Source organism: Maniola hyperantus, chromosome 3, assembly GCF_902806685.2.
Source record: "Maniola hyperantus chromosome 3, iAphHyp1.2, whole genome shotgun sequence".
NCBI lineage: Eukaryota > Metazoa > Arthropoda > Insecta > Lepidoptera > Nymphalidae > Maniola > Maniola hyperantus.
The window spans coordinates 2207643-2228040 of NC_048538.1; the positions used below are offsets into that span (position 1 = coordinate 2207643).

General features: G+C 39.3%; 2 protein-coding genes across 5 annotated transcripts in view; one reads left to right on the forward strand and one right to left on the reverse strand.

Annotated features, from left to right (window-relative positions):
- Positions 1 to 20398, reverse strand: part of osp (myosin phosphatase Rho interacting protein outspread) — a 398510-nt gene that overhangs the window by 84788 nt on the left and 293324 nt on the right. The gene's annotated exons all lie outside the window — the stretch shown is intronic.
- LOC117996679 (uncharacterized) lies at positions 6471 to 9447 on the forward strand. The gene is made up of 2 exons (XM_034984803.2): positions 6471 to 6643; positions 8359 to 9447. Exons 1-2 carry the CDS (start codon positions 6508 to 6510, stop codon positions 8928 to 8930), a joined length of 708 nt encoding a protein of 235 aa, XP_034840694.1. The 5' UTR covers positions 6471 to 6507; the 3' UTR covers positions 8931 to 9447.

Here is a 20398-nt window from a genome sequence, read left to right on the forward strand (position 1 = left end):
CACTCTAGAAAATGAGCGGTTCAAATTATGTATTTATGACAAACTAGCTTATGCTCGCGATTTTGTCCGCGGGGACTACACAAATTTCTAGTTTACCCCTTAGCGATGTCTATGTCATAATAGCTATCTGCATGCCAAATTTCAGCTCGATCCGTTCAGTAGTTTGAGCTGTGCGTTGATAGATCAGTCAGTCCTTATTACCTTTTCTTTTTATATATTAGAATCTATGATTAACCTATTGGACCTAGAAACGTAAAAGATGAGCCCGCAAGAGAAGTTCTGAAAGTATTACTTAATCAAGTTTATACCTGTGCTTTGAAATTTATTTTGTGAACATGAATCTATACAAATCTGTTGATTAGACTAAGAATATTTTTTTTCTCCATCTACGGAATAGATAAACGAATAAGATGAGCTTTTGGTTGCCTGTAAGCAGTGGCGTGTGCTAGATTAGCCTCAGAAGTATAGAGACAATAGAGTCAGGAATCACCTACTGAGAGCCTAAACCTTAATTCGTTATCAATAAGCTAGGGCGTGGTTGAAGGTAGAAAACAAAATAAAAGATTGTATAAGGAAATAAACTGTTTTATTCAGGGAAAAATCCCTCCATATCAAAGTTTATCTTTACCATTACTTATTGCTTTATCATTAAATAATTTATTATTTCCTTTAAGAAAAATCTACCGCCAGTTCGAAAAAGCATATCTACCGAGAGAAAGAACTGGCAAGAAAAAACTCGGCGGTGTCTATCCACAATTATTGAAAAATAGATACAACTATGGTATTACCATAACATATCCAACCCACATCGGGTATAAGCATAAACTATTACAAAGGAATACCAGTTGAATAACAAATTACACATTAAACAACATACATAGTATAACAATAGAAATATAAAATCAACAATATTCGTACCTGTAGGTATGTCACAGCTTCTTATTAAAAATAGGAAAATTAATGATTTCTACCGTCAAAGCAGAACCATTTATAGGCTGGGATTAACTCCCACCCTCTGTATAAAAATATAGTGATACCATGTAAAGATTAAATTCAATAGAGTCAATAGAGTTTAAACTCTACTAAATTTATATACTTTAAATACCACATTATACTCTATTTAAATCTACAATTACTTTATTTCTAAAATATAATAAAATCTTAATTAAGTTTCGCCATGTAAGTACCATAGATTTGCCATTTATAATCTGTTAATTGTTCTGTCACGTCTGTAGTATTTTTCTATCATTTTGACGTGCCTCTGTTTACAAATAAAATGTCTATGGTTTAGAATTAATTCTTAAGCAAAATCTAAAGAGTTTAGTAGCAATTTCAAGAAATAAATAGCAACTCTAACCATTTATCTTATACGTGCATAGGGCTTATAGCCAGGGCAAGCAGTTGTTAAATAGGAACCTATTTATAAGCAGGTCTTAAAGGAAGGAAGACTAAGGTCTTCAATGAGTGTGTCCTACCTGTGATGACGTGTGGAGCGGAATCGTGGAGCGTGCGAGCTATGTTGGGTATCATTCTCAGGGATAAAATCCAGAACGAGGAAATTCGCAGAAGAACAAAAGCGACCGACAGCTCAAAGGATTAGCAAGCTGAAGTGGCAATGGGCAGGTCATGTCTGTCGCAGAACCGACGGCCGATGGAGCAGACGTGTTCTGGAGTGGAGACCACGTACCGGTAAGCGCAGTGTGGGACGACCTCCAGCCCGCTGGACCGATGGCCTGAAGAAGGTGGTAGGGAGCGGATGGATGAGAACGGCGGAGGACCGTGTTTGGTGGCGCGCTCTTGGACAGGCCTATGTCCAGCAGTGGACGCAAACAGGCTGATGTATTGGATTGGATCCTAGAGGAATATAAGCATCAATCCATTATGAATAGAGTAAGCAGTGACTTAATGTCTATGAACTGCACGTCACTGCCTGCAAGAGATCTGAGAGAGAAGCTCATATTGAACAAAGTTGAACCATACATTTCCGCTTTTGAGAAAATTACCTAAGTACTTTATAAATATAAATCGATGCATCATTTTTCAATAGTTGCAAGCACTCGTACTCATAGATTAACCTGGAAACATTTACATGGCATTCGAGCGTCGTACAAAATATACGTCGCGAACGGCTGCGGGCTTTAATGATTGATCGCGTATGGTACAAGGTACAACAGTAAATAATCTATTTATGTCCTGTGTATTTTTTTTTTCATTCATGGTATGTCTCTTGTATAGAGATCCATACGAGAACCAGAGTAACAGACGTAGCTCAATAGGTTGAAGTGGCAATGGTCAGAGCATTTAGTTCGAAATACCGACAGACGTGTCCCAAGGTGCTGGAATTTCGACCTCGCACCGGAAAGCGCAGCGTTGGAAGACTCCCCACTAGTAACGGATTCCACTAAGAATTACCGTTTAAAAATTTAGCAGATGTCTACTCTTTTCAAATTATAAAAGTCGCAATATTTTCAGTGTTACTCATCCAATCCGAGTCCGTGAAAATACGTTCCTTTTTGTTTTGTATGGGAGCTTACGACGCACGTTTCGCCCCGACATCGGAGGATCGTCAGGAGATGGAGAGGCGAAACGTGCGTCGAGTGTGTTTTGGATTTGTGTGGTGCTGCGTGGTGGTGGTGCGTATTGCTTGCCTGGTGGCTGCTTTTTCCTGCATGTTTGGCAGTGGGAGGGTGGGCGGTACATGTCGCATGTTGCATGTTGCACCATACAGATTCGACCTGTTTCAGCGGATTATAGCAAATTAATCTTTTGGTTTGGTATATCATGGATTTTCGCAAAGTAACGCCTGCTTCTGTACAACATTTACATAACAACATGTAAACGCTGTTCATTTGGACCACAGCCGAAGGGACTCCATCACAGTCCGCCTTGGCCGTTCAAACGATGACGTTTCGGAGCGAATGCCGACGCAAATCACTATTTATTGCCTACTGTACTATTTCCCTATGTTCCATTATGGCCAAGAGAGCTGATGCTTTAAATGGAGCCTCGAGAACCGTCAATTCACCTGCCACGGCGAGATCATTGGGGGACTGACGTTACAGTTATGACAATGTGTGGTATTAGCGGTCGCTGCAATTTTCCTTTCTAGACTTGTAGAGCATTGGCGAGTAAATAAATGAACTTTCGTCTTCCTGCCTGTATTATTTCCCTATACTCTATTATGATGAAGTGAGCTGATAGTTTAAATGGAGCCTTAGAACCATCAATTCACCTGTCATTGGAAGATCGAGACTGACATTAGGTACAGCTAGTACAGCTATGACAATGTACTTAGCGTTCGATGAAAGTGCTTGATTTCTAAAGGTGAGTTAGGTTCACTACCCTTATTATATAAAATTGAAGATATTAGTATGCGAAAGCGTATTTGTTTGCTGGTTTGTTGGTTTATTGGTTTGTTAGTTTGTCCTTCAATCACGTCGCAACGGAGCAACGGATTGACGTGATTTTTGCATGGGTATAGTTCAGGACCTGGAGAGCGACATAGGGTACTTTTTATCCCGGAGAATGGTAGAGTTTCCACGGCATTTATAAAACCTAAATCCACGCGGACGAAGTGATAGCTTATCGCTGTGATAGTATCAAGTGCTACTATCAAGCGAGCTATGTGGGTTGTCTCTCTAAGAGAAAAAATCTGGAACGAGGAAATTGTAGAAAAACATAAGCTGAAGTGGCAGTGGGCAGGGCAGGATTGTCGTAGGCCGTGGCCGATGGGGCAGACGTGTTCTGGATTTCAAACCGCATATTTGTAAGCCCAGTATAATATGACCTCCCCAGGAGTGACGACCTGAAGAAAGTGGCTGGAAGCAGGTGGATGAGAAAGGCGGAGGACGGTGTTTGATGATGCGCTCTTGAAAAGTCCTATTTTCAGAATTGGGCGCATACAGGCTGATTGATTGGATTGCCAGAGCAGCGTCTTACTCAAGTATAAAAAACTAGCATATGCTCGCAATTTCGTCCGCGTGGACTACAAAGATGGAATTTCGAAAAATCCTTTCTTAGTGGATACCTACTCTTTACAAAGAACACACCCTCCAAGTTTCATGTCTCTAGGATCAGCGGTTTAGGCTGTGCGTTGATATTTATATAAGTCAGTCAGTCAGGACTTTGAATTTTATATACATACTAGCTTATGCCCGCGACTTCGTCCGCGTGGACTACACAAATTTCAAACCCGTATTTGAACCCTTTAGGGGTTGAATTTTAAAAAATCCTTTCTTAGCGGATGCCTACGTAATAATAGCTATCTGCATGCGGAGTTGCAGCGCGATCCGTCCAGTAGTTTGAGCTGTGCGTTGATAGATCAGTCAGTAAGTCAGTCACCTTTTCCTTTTATATATATAAGATATACAGATTATAGAAGAACAAAATATTACATACTTCTAGCATTTCTAGCAGTAGCACCTTCTCAATGATACTGAGTTAAATGAATTTTTTGAATTCATCGGTAGGTACTTGTAGTCAAGCGCTAACTTACCATCCATAAGAAAGGTCATTGCATTGGATGAAACAGGTTGTAGCATAAATATTACAAGTTGATAAGAATCTTCAGGTGGCCCACTCATAGATAGCGTGATGTGTTTAACTGTCCGAATGATGTAATCTCGGAAACTTATGTTCCGCCATAAACGGCCTGATTAATCTTAAGGGATCTTCAGTCTTGACTTTGAAAGCTGTATTGGGTAATTGCTAGAGTTTATTAACCACCACCATTACCACATTAAAATAGGTCTAGTATTTTTTGAGGAAAACAGGAACTGTCATACAAACAAACACAAGCACATACTTAATGTATTACTTACTACAAAAACTCATAATAAATAAAAATAGCCTTTATTTCCAAAAACATGCAATAGGATTTACATATTAGATAAATAAAATAAAATAAAAAATCTCAAAAAAATAATTAATTTAAAACTACCTACTTAAATAAATATTTAAAAAGTAATAAATTATAATCTATATGTAAATAGTTGTAATAAATATTTTATAATCTAATTTAATGTAATATTATATCATCATCATCATCATCATCATCAACCAATAGACGTCCACAGCTGGACATAGGTCTCTTGTAGGTTGTCATATTATAATATTGTAAATACAAAAACTTATACTTATTTGAAAATAATTAAAAGTCTTTAGTCGACCACGATTTTTGGCATTTAGCCCACGCATTCAATGCTTGTTTAAATTTATTGTGGTAACTAGCTTATGCTGGCGACTTCGTCCGCGTGGACTACATAAATTTCAACCCTCTATCACCCCCTTAGGGGTTGAATTTTCAAAAATCCTTTCTTAACGTACTTCTTACTTCGTAATAGCTATTAGCATGCCAATTTTCAGCCCGATCCGTCAAGTAGTTTGAGCTGTGCGTTGATAGATCAGTCAGTCAGTTAGTCACCTTTTCCATTTATACATTTAGATAAAGTATAAGTAGTTCTTAAGGAGTAAGAGGCCTTTTCTACGGAACCAGAGATTGGGATTCTTGGATCCAGCTTAAACTGTCATTATGTAGCCATAATGCTGTGCACAAGAACTTCAGAGAGCTTTAATGGCGTTTAAGATAACAGAGCAGTATTAGTTTAACTTCTTTATGACGATGGACACAGCTGTTTAAAAAATCTTACCGTGGTACTAGTCGTTAATCGTTACCTAAGATTGAGTTAAAACGAGACAGATTTATGTGAGAGATATATAGCTCTGTCTCGTTTTAACTAAACTTAAGTAACGATTAAGCGACTCTGAGTACAGATGTTAATAAGTTTATTTAAATTAAAACTGGGGACAAAATATCGTCGAATTCCGTAATGTCTTATACAAATGTTACCACATTTGTAGGCTAGCTATGACCATCACAATCACCTCTGACTAACTGACAGTTGACACTCTCTTAATCACTACCCTTATTATAAACGCGAAAGTGTCTTTGTTTGTTGGTTTATTGGTTTGTTGGTTTGTCCTTCAATCACGTCGCATCGAAGCCATGTATTGACATGATTTTTGCATTGGTATAGTTTAAGACCTGAAGAATGACATAGGCTAATTTTTATCCCGGAAAATCAGAGAGTTCCCAAGGGACTTTTAAAAACCTAAATCCACGCGGACAAAGTCGCGGGCATGCACAGTTTCAGCATCAATTCAGCCAATCAATTGCAATCGTAGCAATGTTGTAATCACAATATGCGTGCTAGGCTGAACGGTTTTGTGCAAAGATGTGACGTCAATGACGCATTGAATAGCACGTGGAGCGGCGAGACAGTGAGCGAGGGGCTTGGAACCCAGCGGGCGATGAGCGGAGCGTGAAACAACCGGGCGGGGAGCGGAGAGCGGCGAACAGGCGGGGAGGGAGTGTAGGCAACGCGCGGGTAGCGGCGAGCCCGCGGGGAGGTAGCGGGGAGCGGGGCGGCCGCGTCTGCGAGCGGCGGGGCGTCCCGCGTCAGTTTCCCACGGCCGTTGTTCGCTTCACCCGTCACCGTTGCCGCGTAAATGTCGCTCTCCAAGAAACTCATCCTCCAAGTGAAATCCCACCCTGAAATATGGCAGCTCTCGAGTCGTTTGTACAAGAACAAGATAGCCAGGGCGCGAGGGTGGAAAGCGATTGCGACGGAACTCGGCAAAGATGGTATGTGTCTCACTTATCTACCTAAGCTATGTCGGTCGTTGTATAACGTATTGAAGTGGCGGGAGTGAGCCGACCGACGCGACGACGCGGCGACGGACGCTTGCCGCGCCGCGCACTACGCCACGCCACGGAATACCTTAGCTACCTAACTAATACGTCAGTCACGCATGCGTCGTCAGTCCACGTGATTTAAGATAGGATACATTGCATTACACGCTGCGTGTGCTACAGGTATATAGGTCGCGGGGTGTAATGTAATGTATGCAATAATAATAATAACGTTGCGACTTGCGTTGCGTTTTTGGGCACCGAAGAACGAATAACTCCTATATTAATTTCAATAGTCTTACGGGAAGGTTTTTAGTTCTGCATTGCGTGTAGTAAGTAGTATCGTTCATACATAATATTATGTACGCTATACTAACGCGCGTTAATAACTTTTGTGTAAGTCAGGTACCTACTTTTTATTTTTATTTTTTATTCAGGTACAAGTTAGCCCTTGACTGCAATCTCACCTGGTGGTAAGTGAAGATGCAGTCTAAGATGATAGCGGGCTAACCTGGAAGGGGTATGGCAGTTTTTATTAAACCCATACCCCTTTGGTTTCTACACGGCATCGTACCGGAACGCTAAATCGCTTGGCGGCACGGCTTTGCCGGTAGGGTGGTAACTAGCCACGGCCGAAGCCTCCCACCAGCCCAGACCAGAAATTTAGAAATTATAAAATTCCAAACCCCTGCCAGGAATCGAACCCGGGACCTCCCACTAATAAGACCACAGCGCTCACCACTGCGCCAGGGAGGTCGTCAACTTGTTTACACAAAAGTTTTAAACCAAAATAATACTAAGTAATAGGTAAATGGGGTAAATGCGAAAGTGTATATTATATGTACCTACGGTTGTTTGTTACTTTTCACGGTCGATCTATCAGTCTAAACGATTTCGACGAGATTTGGTAGATAAGCAGTTTGCATCCCGGAGACCGGACAGCAAAAACTACTTTTTATCCAGGAAAATAAAAGTTCCAACCAACTAAAAAATCTGAATCCACGCGAAGTCGCGAGCGTCATCTAGTACCCACTTAAATAAATACTTAATTTACTTAATTAATGAAATATTAAAACTAATATTGTATAGCGATAACAGCTCCGTTCGGAATAGGCGTTCGCGGCAGAAAATAATGAACATCGGCTTTTAGAATGACATTTCGGCTTTGTAGAGCGTTGTCTCTGTCACTCATACCTTTGAAGTTTTGTCGGACTCAGAGACAATGCCCTACAAATCTTCTTCTTAAGGTCGATGTATCTTATCTTTTGCCACGTACTGTACCACATCTGACTGAAATATAGGTCCACATTTGCATCATTTTGGCGAATGCTATTTTGCATACAAAACAAATAAAAAAAAATACTGTGTACTTATTCATTTATATTTACTTATATATTTATATTTATATCTATATATATAAAAGGGAAAGGTGACTGACTGACTGACTGACTGACTGATCTATCAACGCACAGCTCAAACTACTGGACGGATCGGGCTGAAATTTGGCATGCAGATAGCTATTAGGTATGACGTAGGCTTCCGCTAAGAAAGGATTTTTGAAAATTCAACTCCTAAGGGGGTGAAATAGGGTTTTGAAATTTTGTAGTCCACGCGGACGAAGTCGCGAGCATAAGCTAGTTTACTTATAAAATTTCATTAATTTTCAGAGGAGTTCCTGAAAAAACGCTGGAAGAACCTGAAGGATGCGTTCAGAAAAGAATTAAAGAGAATAATAGTAAAGGAAATCGACCAATCACAGTGGCAATACTTCGACGTGCTAGCCTTCATAACGGAAGAAGTGCTCAAAGGAATTGTGAAAGGAAAATCGGAAATGCCAGATATCGAAGTCACTATGGAGCCTATCAATGACGACTCAGATGACCCACTCACTGTAAAACTAGAGCATACTACAGAAGACGTATCAAATACCTCTTTTGCTCCAAGTTCTTCCACTACTACGGTTTACGACACCTCTCAAAATACAGATTCAAATAATAAGAGTGTTATAAATAGCAAGATAAAGAACATAACAAAACAGTTACAAACAGGGAATACGGACGAAGAACTGACGGGTGACGCGGATTACTTGTTCCTAGTCAGTCTTCTGCCGACCATAAGGAAGCTGTCTTACGTGCAAAAGCTGCAGTTTAGAGGGAAGATCAACCAGTGGCTTCTGGAAGCGGTTGCGCCCGACTATTGCAATGACTTTGATAGTAAAATGAATGATGATTTTTCGTAACTAACGATAAGCGGAAGGATTACAATCAAAAAGTCATAAAAAATATCATTTCACACAACTATTAGATCAAAACTGTTTCAACTCAAAAAAGCATTTTTTCCAAAACTCTAAAAAAACTGATTTTCGATAATGTTGTATTTTGAATATATAGTAAAACACAGTTTCTAAAATTTTATTCCGTATAGATCGAAGATCGAAGTTCTTTTTATTTCAGTATCTAAGAGCCGTGTTGGACATGTTTCCAAAACGCGTTATGTGTGTCCAAGTCCTTAAGAACTCTGCGATTAATTAGTACAAGTGCAATTAACTGTATGAAGAAATCGTGTAAACCTCGTGTGTAGTGTAGTAAGACCGCTCGGGCACAATGGCCGCTGTTGCAACTTTTCTCAACTATTTTCTATCGCGGGAAATGCTCGGCCGCGATTACACTTGTATATGTAAGCTATGTTACATCATTTGTAGCGCATTACTGAGAGATGGAATTACAGAATTTACAAAACAAATATTACAATTGCCTTTTATTTTAAAAACCGGCCAAGTGCGAGTCAGGGTCGCGCACCGAGGGTTCCGTACTACAGTCGTTTTTTACGACATTTTACACGATAATTCAAAAACTATGATGCATAAAAATAAATAAAAATCTGTTTTAGAATGCACAAGTGAAGCCTTTTCATATGATACCACACTTGATATAGTTATCTTACTTCGAAAATTGAAACTACTAATTGTTTGTTTGTTTATGACCACAATTAAATTTTTTTGTGTGATGTAAGCACAAATTCACGGTTTTCAGATTTCCCCCCGAATGTCTGCTATAAGACCTACCTGCCAAATTTCATGATTCTAGGTCAACGGGAAGTACCCTGTAGGTTTCTCGACAGACTGACAGACAACAAAGTGATCCTATAAAGTATAAGGGTTCCGTTTTTCCTTTTGGGGTACGGAAAAACTAGCTTATTCTCGCGACTTCGTACGCGTGAACTACCTAATTTTCAAACCCCCATTTAACCCACTTAGGGGTAAAATTTCGAAAAATTACATTGCAAATACATAGCAACTAAGATGTTTTAAAATGTATATGGCATGGAGTTCGTAATTTCTTATTCTAACTACGTATTTTAGCTAGCCCACATAGAACATATTCTGATGCAATGCGCACGTGCGTCCACTCCCGCGATCGATGGTGGAATGCGGCCGAATTGAGCAACTAGGTGAAGTGTAGGTACCGGCACTAGGTGTAGGCACTAGCAACGATGCGCGGGCGCACCCACTGCGGTTCACCTGCGCACGCTTCCGTGATTTACGATCTGCCGATTTAGGAAGTATTTATGAATTTTCACATATGATTATAGTAGTTGCTGTTTTGATTTAAAATACGTATAATAACAAAACGCACGAAACGTTTTGCGTCATCATTCCTCATACGCATGGCTAAGGTTTGGAATCTCTTCCACGATATGTGTTTCCCACCAATTACAACCCGGGTATCTTTAAAACAAGAGTGAATAGGTATCTTCTAGGTAAACGCGTCCCATCTTAGGCCGCATCATCACTTTCCAATTTCCATCAGGTGTGATTGTGGTCAAGCGTTTGCCTATAATGAATAATAAAAAAAAAAATAGTTAGTACCATCAAAGCAATTGTGATTATGCATTTGGCAAGTGCGTTCCAACAAAGATCTCATCATTGCTTTCCATTAGGTAAGCATCCATCTTGATACATAAAAAAATAAACCTCTATTTCAGGAAGTCGACTTTTTTCAATTTTTTCGATAATTTTTTTCAATAAATCCTCTTGCAACCTATATATATATATGTGACTAAAACTAATAATCATAATCATTTATTTACTAAAATACCTTTTTGGCAACTTGTCGGTTCATTTCCTAAGCATACTCTCCGAAATCTATAAGATCGTTGAAATTGATTGGTATGATTATAGTAACTGCGTTTTAAATTCCTGCTTTCGCGATAGATCAACAGATAGATATTAGCAGCTTGTTTATAACTGATAATTATAATTAATAACCAGATTATATCAAAATTCTTACCAGCATAAACAGGCGTTACCAACTCAATTGATAAGTAAAGGCTTCTACATACAGGACTAACTTCCAACGCCAACTTACATTCCAAAGTTCGAAGTCAGTAGATTTTTTTATCTTTATATATTTTTTGTCCTCTGGCTCCCTATTATTTTTGTATCCATAAAAAAAGTCGAAAGTCTGTCTGTCTGTCTGCTAGCTTTTCCAGCCCATCGATTTAACAGATTTTGACGATTACTTACGGATTATCAGATAATTCTTTTAAAAAATCGTGACAAACAAATAAGAAAACTATGACAAGAGAATTTGAAACGATCTAGGCATTTTATAAAGACGCTAGTTAAATTGGTGTTAAAGTTGATTAACATTTAGGCACCCAATTTCCTGCCGCTGCCGCCGGATCCAGGCGGCGCAAGACCGTGGCGTGTGGAAGTCCCTACAAGAGACCTATGTCCAGCAGTGGATGTCTATTGGTTGATGATGATGATGATGACCCAATTTCCTCGTACCACATCACTGCACCGCAAAGTATTGAGGACTGTGTACTGTGTAGGGCCGATAGTCTTGCCTGTAACTGCAAGTTCAAGTTCACCCAACTTGTCCTTGAACGGCCACCAACAAGTAAGTTAGATTGAAAGTTGGTGCCGTGTGTAAGTTAGAGGGAGGCTGGATGCTTTTACCAATTAGTTATAATTGCTTTGGACATCGCTAAATTGTACCCCTAAGGCCAAAGGTTTGAAGTTCAAGTTTAGCCAACTTACCCCTTGAACTGCCACCAACAGGAAGGTTGGATTTAAAGTTGGTGCCGTGTGTAGGTTGGAGGGAGGCTGAAGGCTTTTACCAATGAGTTGTAATTGCTTTGGACATTGCTAAATTGTATCCCTAAGGCTAAAGGTAAGTGATCAATACACTCTTGTAAACGGATTATGTTTTAATTAAAATTCGACGCCCGAGGCGATTATTTGTAACAGATTAATAGCAATATGAACGGTAATAGTTCAACCCTTAACGAACTAGGATGGAGTCAGTATAACCCCAGCCAATTTATTTTGCTATGAATAGTGTGACTTAAACTTTATTACAAAACCTAAAATTAAGTCGTTAATTTTAGGTTTTATGATTTGAAATGTATTTCCTACATACCAAAGATAAAAGTTTTAACTGCTAAGATCAAAAAGTATGAATTAAAACGATATTTACGTAGTAGTTAGGATCATCATCATCATCATCATCATCATCATCACAATATCTCTCCGACTCCCTACTGAGAACGGGTCTCTTCTCAGAACGAAATAGGTTTAGGACATAGTCCACCACGCTGACCAATTGTGGGTTAGCAGACTTCACACATTTTCGAGAACATTTGGAGAACTCTCAGATGGGTTTCCTCACTATGTTTTCCTTCATCGTTTAAACAAGCGATATTCCATTATAATTATAATCTATATAATCTAAATATATAAAAGGAAAAGGTGACTAACTGACTGACTGACTGATCTATCAACGCACAGCTCAAACTACTGGACGGATCGGGCTGTGGCATGCAGATAGAGCTATTATGACGTCGGCATCCGCTAAGAAAGGATTTTTGAAAACTCAACCCCTAAGGGGGTGAAATAGGGGTTTGAAATTTGTATAGTCCACACGGACGAAGTCGCGAGCATAAGCTAGTTACTTAAAAACGCACATAACTCCAAAGTTAGAGGTGCGTGCCGAATAGATAGGAGGCCGGAGTGTTTAACAGTGGTTTAACCAATAGGCTTTCACCGCTTTTTGGTAGGTTAATACCTATAAGCTACTTGATTAGCGAGTTAATGAACATTATGAATCTATGGTTATAAAATGCAGTTTCTAGTTATAAAAGAGAAAGTAATCAATGGTCATAAAAGTGAAAGAATACTATAAATGTTAATACTCGTATTCTGTTACCGTGGAAGAACTCCATAAAAAACGTTTTCTAAATCTACCTATAATGTAAATCAATCAATCAATCAGCCTGTTTGCGTCCACTGCTGGACATGGGCCTTCCCGAGAGCACGCCACCACAGACGGTCCTCTACGGTGGATTATGAGAGTGAGGAGATAGAGAGTATATACAGGGTGTAACTAGCTAGGCAAAAACTTAGCGTTATTGTTATACTACCCAAACCCAATCCAATACCAATAATTTAGTGATTTAGTATTTTCAAACCCGCAATGTATAGCGTGCAAAACTGTGGTCAATGACCTATGACGCGCCTACGAGTGGCCTACTTACGCAACGTTCTTGACCTCGCACATGACCGATATTTTTTCTATAAGAAGTCCCACAAAGTTCTGATAAGCGCCTTATGTAGCTAACATGTTACAAAGGGTTAAAGACACCTGCTTGAGATTGAATACCAGCAGAAGAATAATCGACAGCCATTGTGCAATGCTACACGGCCCGCTACCGGAGACACAATAATTATTGTACACTTGCAGACGAGTCGTGTCGTTATGGTCCCAGAGCTGGCGGGAAAGTTTGGAAAGGAATTGATCATCGATAGAAATGACAAGATATGGTAAAGCGAACAAAAATTTTCACGGTTTTGGAACCAAGTAAATCAGCGCCACCTCTTAGATACTAATGAACGACCCGTTTGAAATCCAGACGTCACTAAGGTTGCATTGGTGTTAAAGCACCACTGAGTCGGTGCCATTTTGTTTGTTCAATAGCCCTGTCCATACGAAGTCAGTACCCTTATTATAAATGCGAAAGTGTGTTTGTTTGTTGGTTTGTTGGTTTATTGGTTTGTTGGTTTGTCCTTCAATCACGTCGCAACGGTGCAACTGATTGACGTGATTTTTTGCATGGGTATAGATAAAGACCTGGAGAGTGACATAGGCATACTTTTTATCCCGGAAAAGCAAAGAGTTCCCACAGGATTTTAAAAACCTAATCCCACGCGGACGAAGTCGCGGGAATCAGCTAGTGATATATATACTCAATGGAATTGATATTTGTATCTGCATTATTATCATTGAAGGCCTGTGAAGGGTATGGTTCGGCTTAGACAGGACACAAGTAAACGTATTCAAATTTCAAATTCAGGACATAGTACACTACCGGGGTCTAGAAAGAAATGTAAAATTCCTATTTTTATTGAGTAACATTAGCGAGCAACCAAAATAAGCACTGAATCTCGGTGATAGATATTGATATGGATGGCATGGACGTCGAAACGCAGTTTTTGTTGTACACTTTATATAGTGAGTGTACAACTAAATGACATCGTCACTGACGTATGGAATAATCTTGCAGGGCAGTAAGTTGTAGATTTCATAGAATAACAGGCAAATAAATCTTGGAGAGTTCTGGATTGCTGATCTAGATTATGTAGCGGTAATGAAACAGCAAGCAAATTAAAAAAAAGTAATAACCTCATTAACATGGTGAGGAAACCTACAAGCCTGACAGTGCCTCCATAATGTTCTCAAAGGTGTGTAAAGTCTACCAATCAGCACTGGGCCAACATGGCAGATTATGGCCTAAACCCTTCTCATTCCTGACCTGATTTGAGGAAGACCTGACCGGCGATAGGTTGATCATGATGACGGCGAACCTTATTTTAATTTTCCACCAGCTCTGTGGCTGTAAGCAGCATGACGGCTGTATTTATGTGTAAACGAGTTGAAAAATTGCAGTCAAATTAGCGTAACAATTACTTTTGTTCGGTATACTCAGCGCGCAAAGTGCAAAGTTATTATAAGTCGCTGCACAAAAGATGGGTCCATGACATTTGACGGGTTGCCAAACTGACTAATTGTCACGACACGATGGCTTGGAGTCATCTTGGAGTTCTTTAAATACGATATTGCCATATTGCTGTCTTATAAAAAAAATATAGTCCGCGACAGGTCGAGTTTGCAACCGGAGTTGCGGAGTGGGGAAGCCCCGTACACTCCCGCCCCCGCCCGCGCGGCGGACGGGGGCGGGCGGGTGTGCGGAGCCTCGCCCCGCCTCATACCCCGATTGCCATCTCTATCTGTCGCGTATTATACCTATACGAGATGAATAAAACCAATGCAATGTGTGAAATCCAAGGTGAAATCAACTTCAAATGTCATCAACCAATAAGATGGCATTCCAATTTCCGAATCAAAAAAATCTAATAAAGATAAATAGCCTCTTTTTTTAAATCAAAGCAAAAGAACATAGTGTCAACATGGCAAAAACTGATTGTTTGCGTCAAATTGAAGCCCTAGTTTATATTGGATTAGATGGAGACGCCCTACTAGTTCATACTATTGCGGCCGACCCCTTATGTATTGGCGAGATTATTTAGCTACCTACACTTTCAAAATACCATTGTGCCGATTTTGATGGCTTTCACTGGGTAGGTATAGATCGCGACAGGTTGAGATGGCTATCGGGGTATAAAGCGCGGGCTATTTATTGATTCAACTTGCCAAGATATTGGCAATGGTTTTTGTTCTTAACTATTTATTGTGGCTAATTCCGTTGTACACAATCTCTAAACTAAACTAAAATGGCACGTCTAAGTCTATTGCTATCCTTTTCATAATGTTGCTTGCGGAAAAGGATAGCACTAGATTTAGGCCTGTTAATTTAGTTTAGTTTAGAGGTTGTGTACAAGAGAATCGGCCCCATTGAAACACTAAAATTTTAGAAGATTTCGGTAGACGTAAAAAAAAAAGAAATACTCGACCAAAATTTTACCTACTCAAACTTGCGTTATTTTGGTCTTATATGGTGTTATTAAAAAACTTTATTTTCCAAGTCCGCAATTCCATCCGCTTGGATTGAGGTTTTCAAAAATTTCTGAACTTTTTGATTTTCTTGGATAAAATCTGTGCTAACGGGCATAGATTTTATTCCTGAAAACTGGGATGCAAGCTATCTTTGTACCCGTTAAACTGGTGTTTTTTTATATATAAACGAATGGGCCGTGAAAAGGTAACAGAAACAGAGCACCGACAGAAACATTTTCGCATTAGTATGGATTATATCAACATTGATTTTATTGTTAAAACTGGGAGCTACTTTACTAAATAATCAGTTAATTTGCATAGCATGTCAGAAACAAGGCGTTCAGAGAAAGGCTTGTTTACAATTTACATTGTTAAACTATCTTACTTCAACAATGTAAATTAAAGGTGTAGGGTATCATAAGTCGTAAGCCGTAATTCAGAAGGGTACTAGAATACTATGTAGAATCAAGTTGCACTATTTTACACCCCACAGTCCGGTTCCAGTAAAGGTCTTGACAGACAGAAGGCACGGCGTCCACGGCAGCAGCGCCCGTAGAACGCTGAACCTTACAGTGCGACAAGGCTCTCTTGGCACTTCAGTGACATTGACAGGGGAGCGCTGTTGGAGAACAAAGGCTAAGAATATTCAAACAAGAACACAGGGGACGGACTGAAAATCCGTACGTCAGCTTGTATCCAGCGGCTCCCAGCGACCTGTTTTTGATGTCTTGAAACTCCAAGTATAGCTCTCTCTATCGCCCGCTGAGTGACTCTGAGCTTTCTTATGAGGCCCTTAGTTAGCGACTATGTCTCGGATCCATATGTCATCACTGGCAACACGACTGTTCGAAGACTTTGGTCTTCAAGCACTGAGGAATTTTGGACAAGACAACATCTCGAAGCTTCCTGAACGCTGCCCAACCGAGTTGGATTCGGCGGCTGACCTCTATTTTGAAATTGGACCTACCCAATTGGTCTACAATTTCGAGTGCAGAGCTGGTCTTCTACGGATTTTTGATTTAATGAGGCAAATTAGGTCAATAGGTTCAGTTTTTAAAACTTCTACAGGAGCCGTTGACACATCGCGCCTCGTCTGTCCAAGCCTTAACTCATTTGCTGCTACATTAATTTATGAGTCGCCTGCACATCTGCATAGGTATCTGTGCCCTGATGAAGGTCCGGCTGTAACTGTAAAGTGTTGATTGCTATCAACGTCTCGCTCCTTAAACGAGCTAGCGTTCATAAACATTAATCCTTTAAAACACTTAAATAAATGTATGATATTTATCTCTTACAACTATAACGAGTGTTTACCCGCTAAAGATAAAAATAACTGAAGATATACGAAGATATATATGTCTGTCATTAAATATCTTTCTATTAATTACAAGCACTTATGTATAGTAGAGAGATGTAATGTCCGTAGAAACCGATTTCCACTTTTCAAGGAGGTAAGATTTTCAACCCAAAATCCACGTGGACGAAGTCGCGAGCATCAGCTAATCAGTACTCTTATTATAAATGCGAAAGTGAGTTTGTTTGTTGGTTTGTCCTTCAATCACATCGCAACGGTGCAACGGATTGATGTGATTTGCATGGGTATAGATAAGATAAGATAAGAATTTAATTTCATGATTTAAGATATGTCGTCATCTTCACCTATGAGTTGTGCTGAAGGGTCATCGGAGACGATCGCAAGATAGTGGAAATCTCCTCAGCCCCATAAAATAGCTATTCAGGCCTATCAGTTACAGGTTAGATACAGGGATATGAGTACACCTTCTTCCGTATAAGGTAAAGAGGTTAGTTGCGTTCAGTAAATACATTGGTCGCGGATCCTACGTGTGAATACGGCAGATTTGCATCGCTAAACTGGAGAAAGGGACGCGTGGATGCGCTAATGAAATATGCTTTGACGTTTGACTCTTGTCGGAAGGTACTAGTTAATTAAAATTAAATGCAAGAGAGTTGAAATTTTGCCCAGGAGTTCACGACTGTATGTATGTTCTTAAGTTTGTTCAGGTAAAGATATTTTATTGACGGGACATGTAGCATTTTTTATCTATCTAAATATATAAAAGGAAAAAGTGACACACTGACTGACTGGTTTATCAATGCACAGCTCAAACTGCTGGATGAATCGGGCTGAAATTTGGCATAAAGATAGCTATTATTACGTAAGCATCGGCTAAGAAAAGATTTTTGAAAATTCTACCCCTAAGGGTGTGAAATACGGGTTTGAAATTTGTGTAGTCCACGCAGACGAAGTCGCGAGCATACGCTAGTCCTCTATAATAATATGAGTGGTGACAGTCTGGTGGTTAATGACGTCGGACATCTTTTCGAGAGGTCGGGGGTTCAATCCCAGGCACACACCTCTAACTTTTCGGAGCTACGTGCATTTTAAGCAATTAAATATCACTTGCTTTAACGGTGAGGAAACTTGCATGCCTGAGAGTTCTCCATAATGTTCGCAAAGGTGTGTGAAATCTGCCAATCCGCACTGGGCCAATGCCAGACTATGGCTTAAACCCTTCTCATTGTGAGAGGATACCCGTACTCTGTAGTGGGCCGACGATGGTTTGATGATGATGATGATGATAATATGAGGCTTGCTTGTAGAGCACGTAAGAAAGGCAGGCACGTAAGAAAGGCATTCCGAACCGGCTGGTAGATGCATTTGGCGAATCAAAAGTATTTTATTCAATTCTAAGAAATAATTGTAACGGAAGTTTGAAAACCCTCAGATTAAAAAAAAAACGTGACAGCCCTATCAATGGATCCATTTACACGCCATAATATAATACTTCTCACATAAGAGGCAAAGGAGATGTCACCAAATATGGTGCATATTAAAATTCATGTATATTGTACGTACGCAAGTAATCGCATGCATGAATATGTATGTGTAGAGAAAAATGTCCGATTTGATTCTGATATAGCGTTGCCACTTGCCATCGCGCGCGTCGCCTGCTCATCAGGAATGGGACGGGTTACGGAATTGGCAATGTATGTTTTTGTCATTGAATTACTTTAGGGTTGTCAAATAGTACGTAATTGCTTTTATTACGTAGTAGGTGGACGAAGTAGAGCGGATTTTAATTTGATAATATGCGACACTATTATGGTGTTCACAAAGTATTAAAGATAAACTTGATTACGGAGGAAAAGTAACGGAATAGAAAGAAAAAAAAGAGTAACTATCGATTTTTTTTAGATTTATTCGGTGGTAAAATAATGGCACCGATCCTAAGCACAACCTAATTTTAGAGTATTCGCACCCTCTTCTTACTATTGTAATATGAAAAGGACAGAAGCAGTTTGACATTTCTAAATTTTTAGATGGTAAAACCCGTGATTTTAGCACGCACTCGCGAACCTACTGTTTAAATTTGTATTGTGCACTAAAATTTAGAGTCTTTAAATGTGAAAGTCATATTCCCGATTATTTTATTAATTAGAAACTATACATTTGGTGAATAAAGTAAATACTTTAACTAGCCATTACTTTCCGTATTTTTTATATTCGCCAATTTCTTTTACTTAGAATACAAAAGCTGCGTGTGACAACCCTGGGACCGATATAAGTTTGACACTAGTATGGCAGCATGCGGCGATCTGCCCGGGATAAAATCTTTTAATTTAATATTTATGTCATATCATATTCAGTATGCATTCACGGTATTGTACTTGCGCTAAAAGAAATGGTGTACCTACTTATTGATTTCTCTTCATGTGATACTACCTAACATAATGCCATACATTATATTACATTACATTACATAGTATATTGACAAGGTAAAGCACTACTGAAAAATATTTTTTAGGGTTCCGTACCTCAAAAGGAAAAACGGAACCCTTATAGGATCACTTTGTTATCTGTCTGTTTGTCTGTCAAGAAACCTACAGGGTACTTCCCGTTGACCTAGAATCATGAAATTTGGCAGGTAGGTAGATCTTATTTCTGACATTTGGGGAAAAATCTATAAACCGTGAATTTAGGGTTAGATCACACAAAAAAAAATATTAAATTGTGGTCATGAACTAATAATTAGTATTTTGAACTTTCGAAGTAAGATAACTATATCAAGTGGGGTATCATATGAAAGGTCTTCACCTGTACATTCTAAAACAGATTTTTATTTATTTTTATGCATCATATTTTTTGAATTATCGTGCAAAATGTCGAAAAAATACGACTGTAGTACGGAACCCTCATCGCGCGAGCCTGACTCGCACTTGGCGGGGTTTTTTTTTTAATATTCTATGCAAAATTTCTCTACGATTTGCTAGCAATGTGAATCGACCGTTAGTATGACTGGATGAATTAAAAAAATCTAAGTTATATCAGGAACTTATACGCATTTCATGATTCATTCATGTCAGTCAGTATCAGAATTTTATTAAGTTGATTTACATAACAATTCTGTGTCTACGACATTTTTATCGATTCAATTCAAATCATTTATCCACAGTAGGTTAGGTAGTTACTCTTTTTGATGGTCGGGATACAGATGATAGTGCTGATAAAGCTACGAGAGTTCCAAACGCGCCCAGGTCTGAGAAGAGCCCACAACAAACTCAGCTGGGTATTCTTTTTGTTATCATCAGAAGTGGGATTGTTTATTACTTGGGTCCTTTACAACCCTCCCTATATGTTGTTACAAAAATAATAATTAAAAGTTTAGGA

Coding starts and splice junctions, on each gene's coding strand:
- LOC117996679 (XM_034984803.2), top strand. CDS start 6,508: ATGTCGCTCTCCAAGAAACTCATCCTCCAAGTGAAATCCCACCCTGAA. Junction 6,644..8,358: donor GACGGAACTCGGCAAAGATG/GTATGTGTCTCA, acceptor ATTAATTTTCAG/AGGAGTTCCTGAAAAAACGC.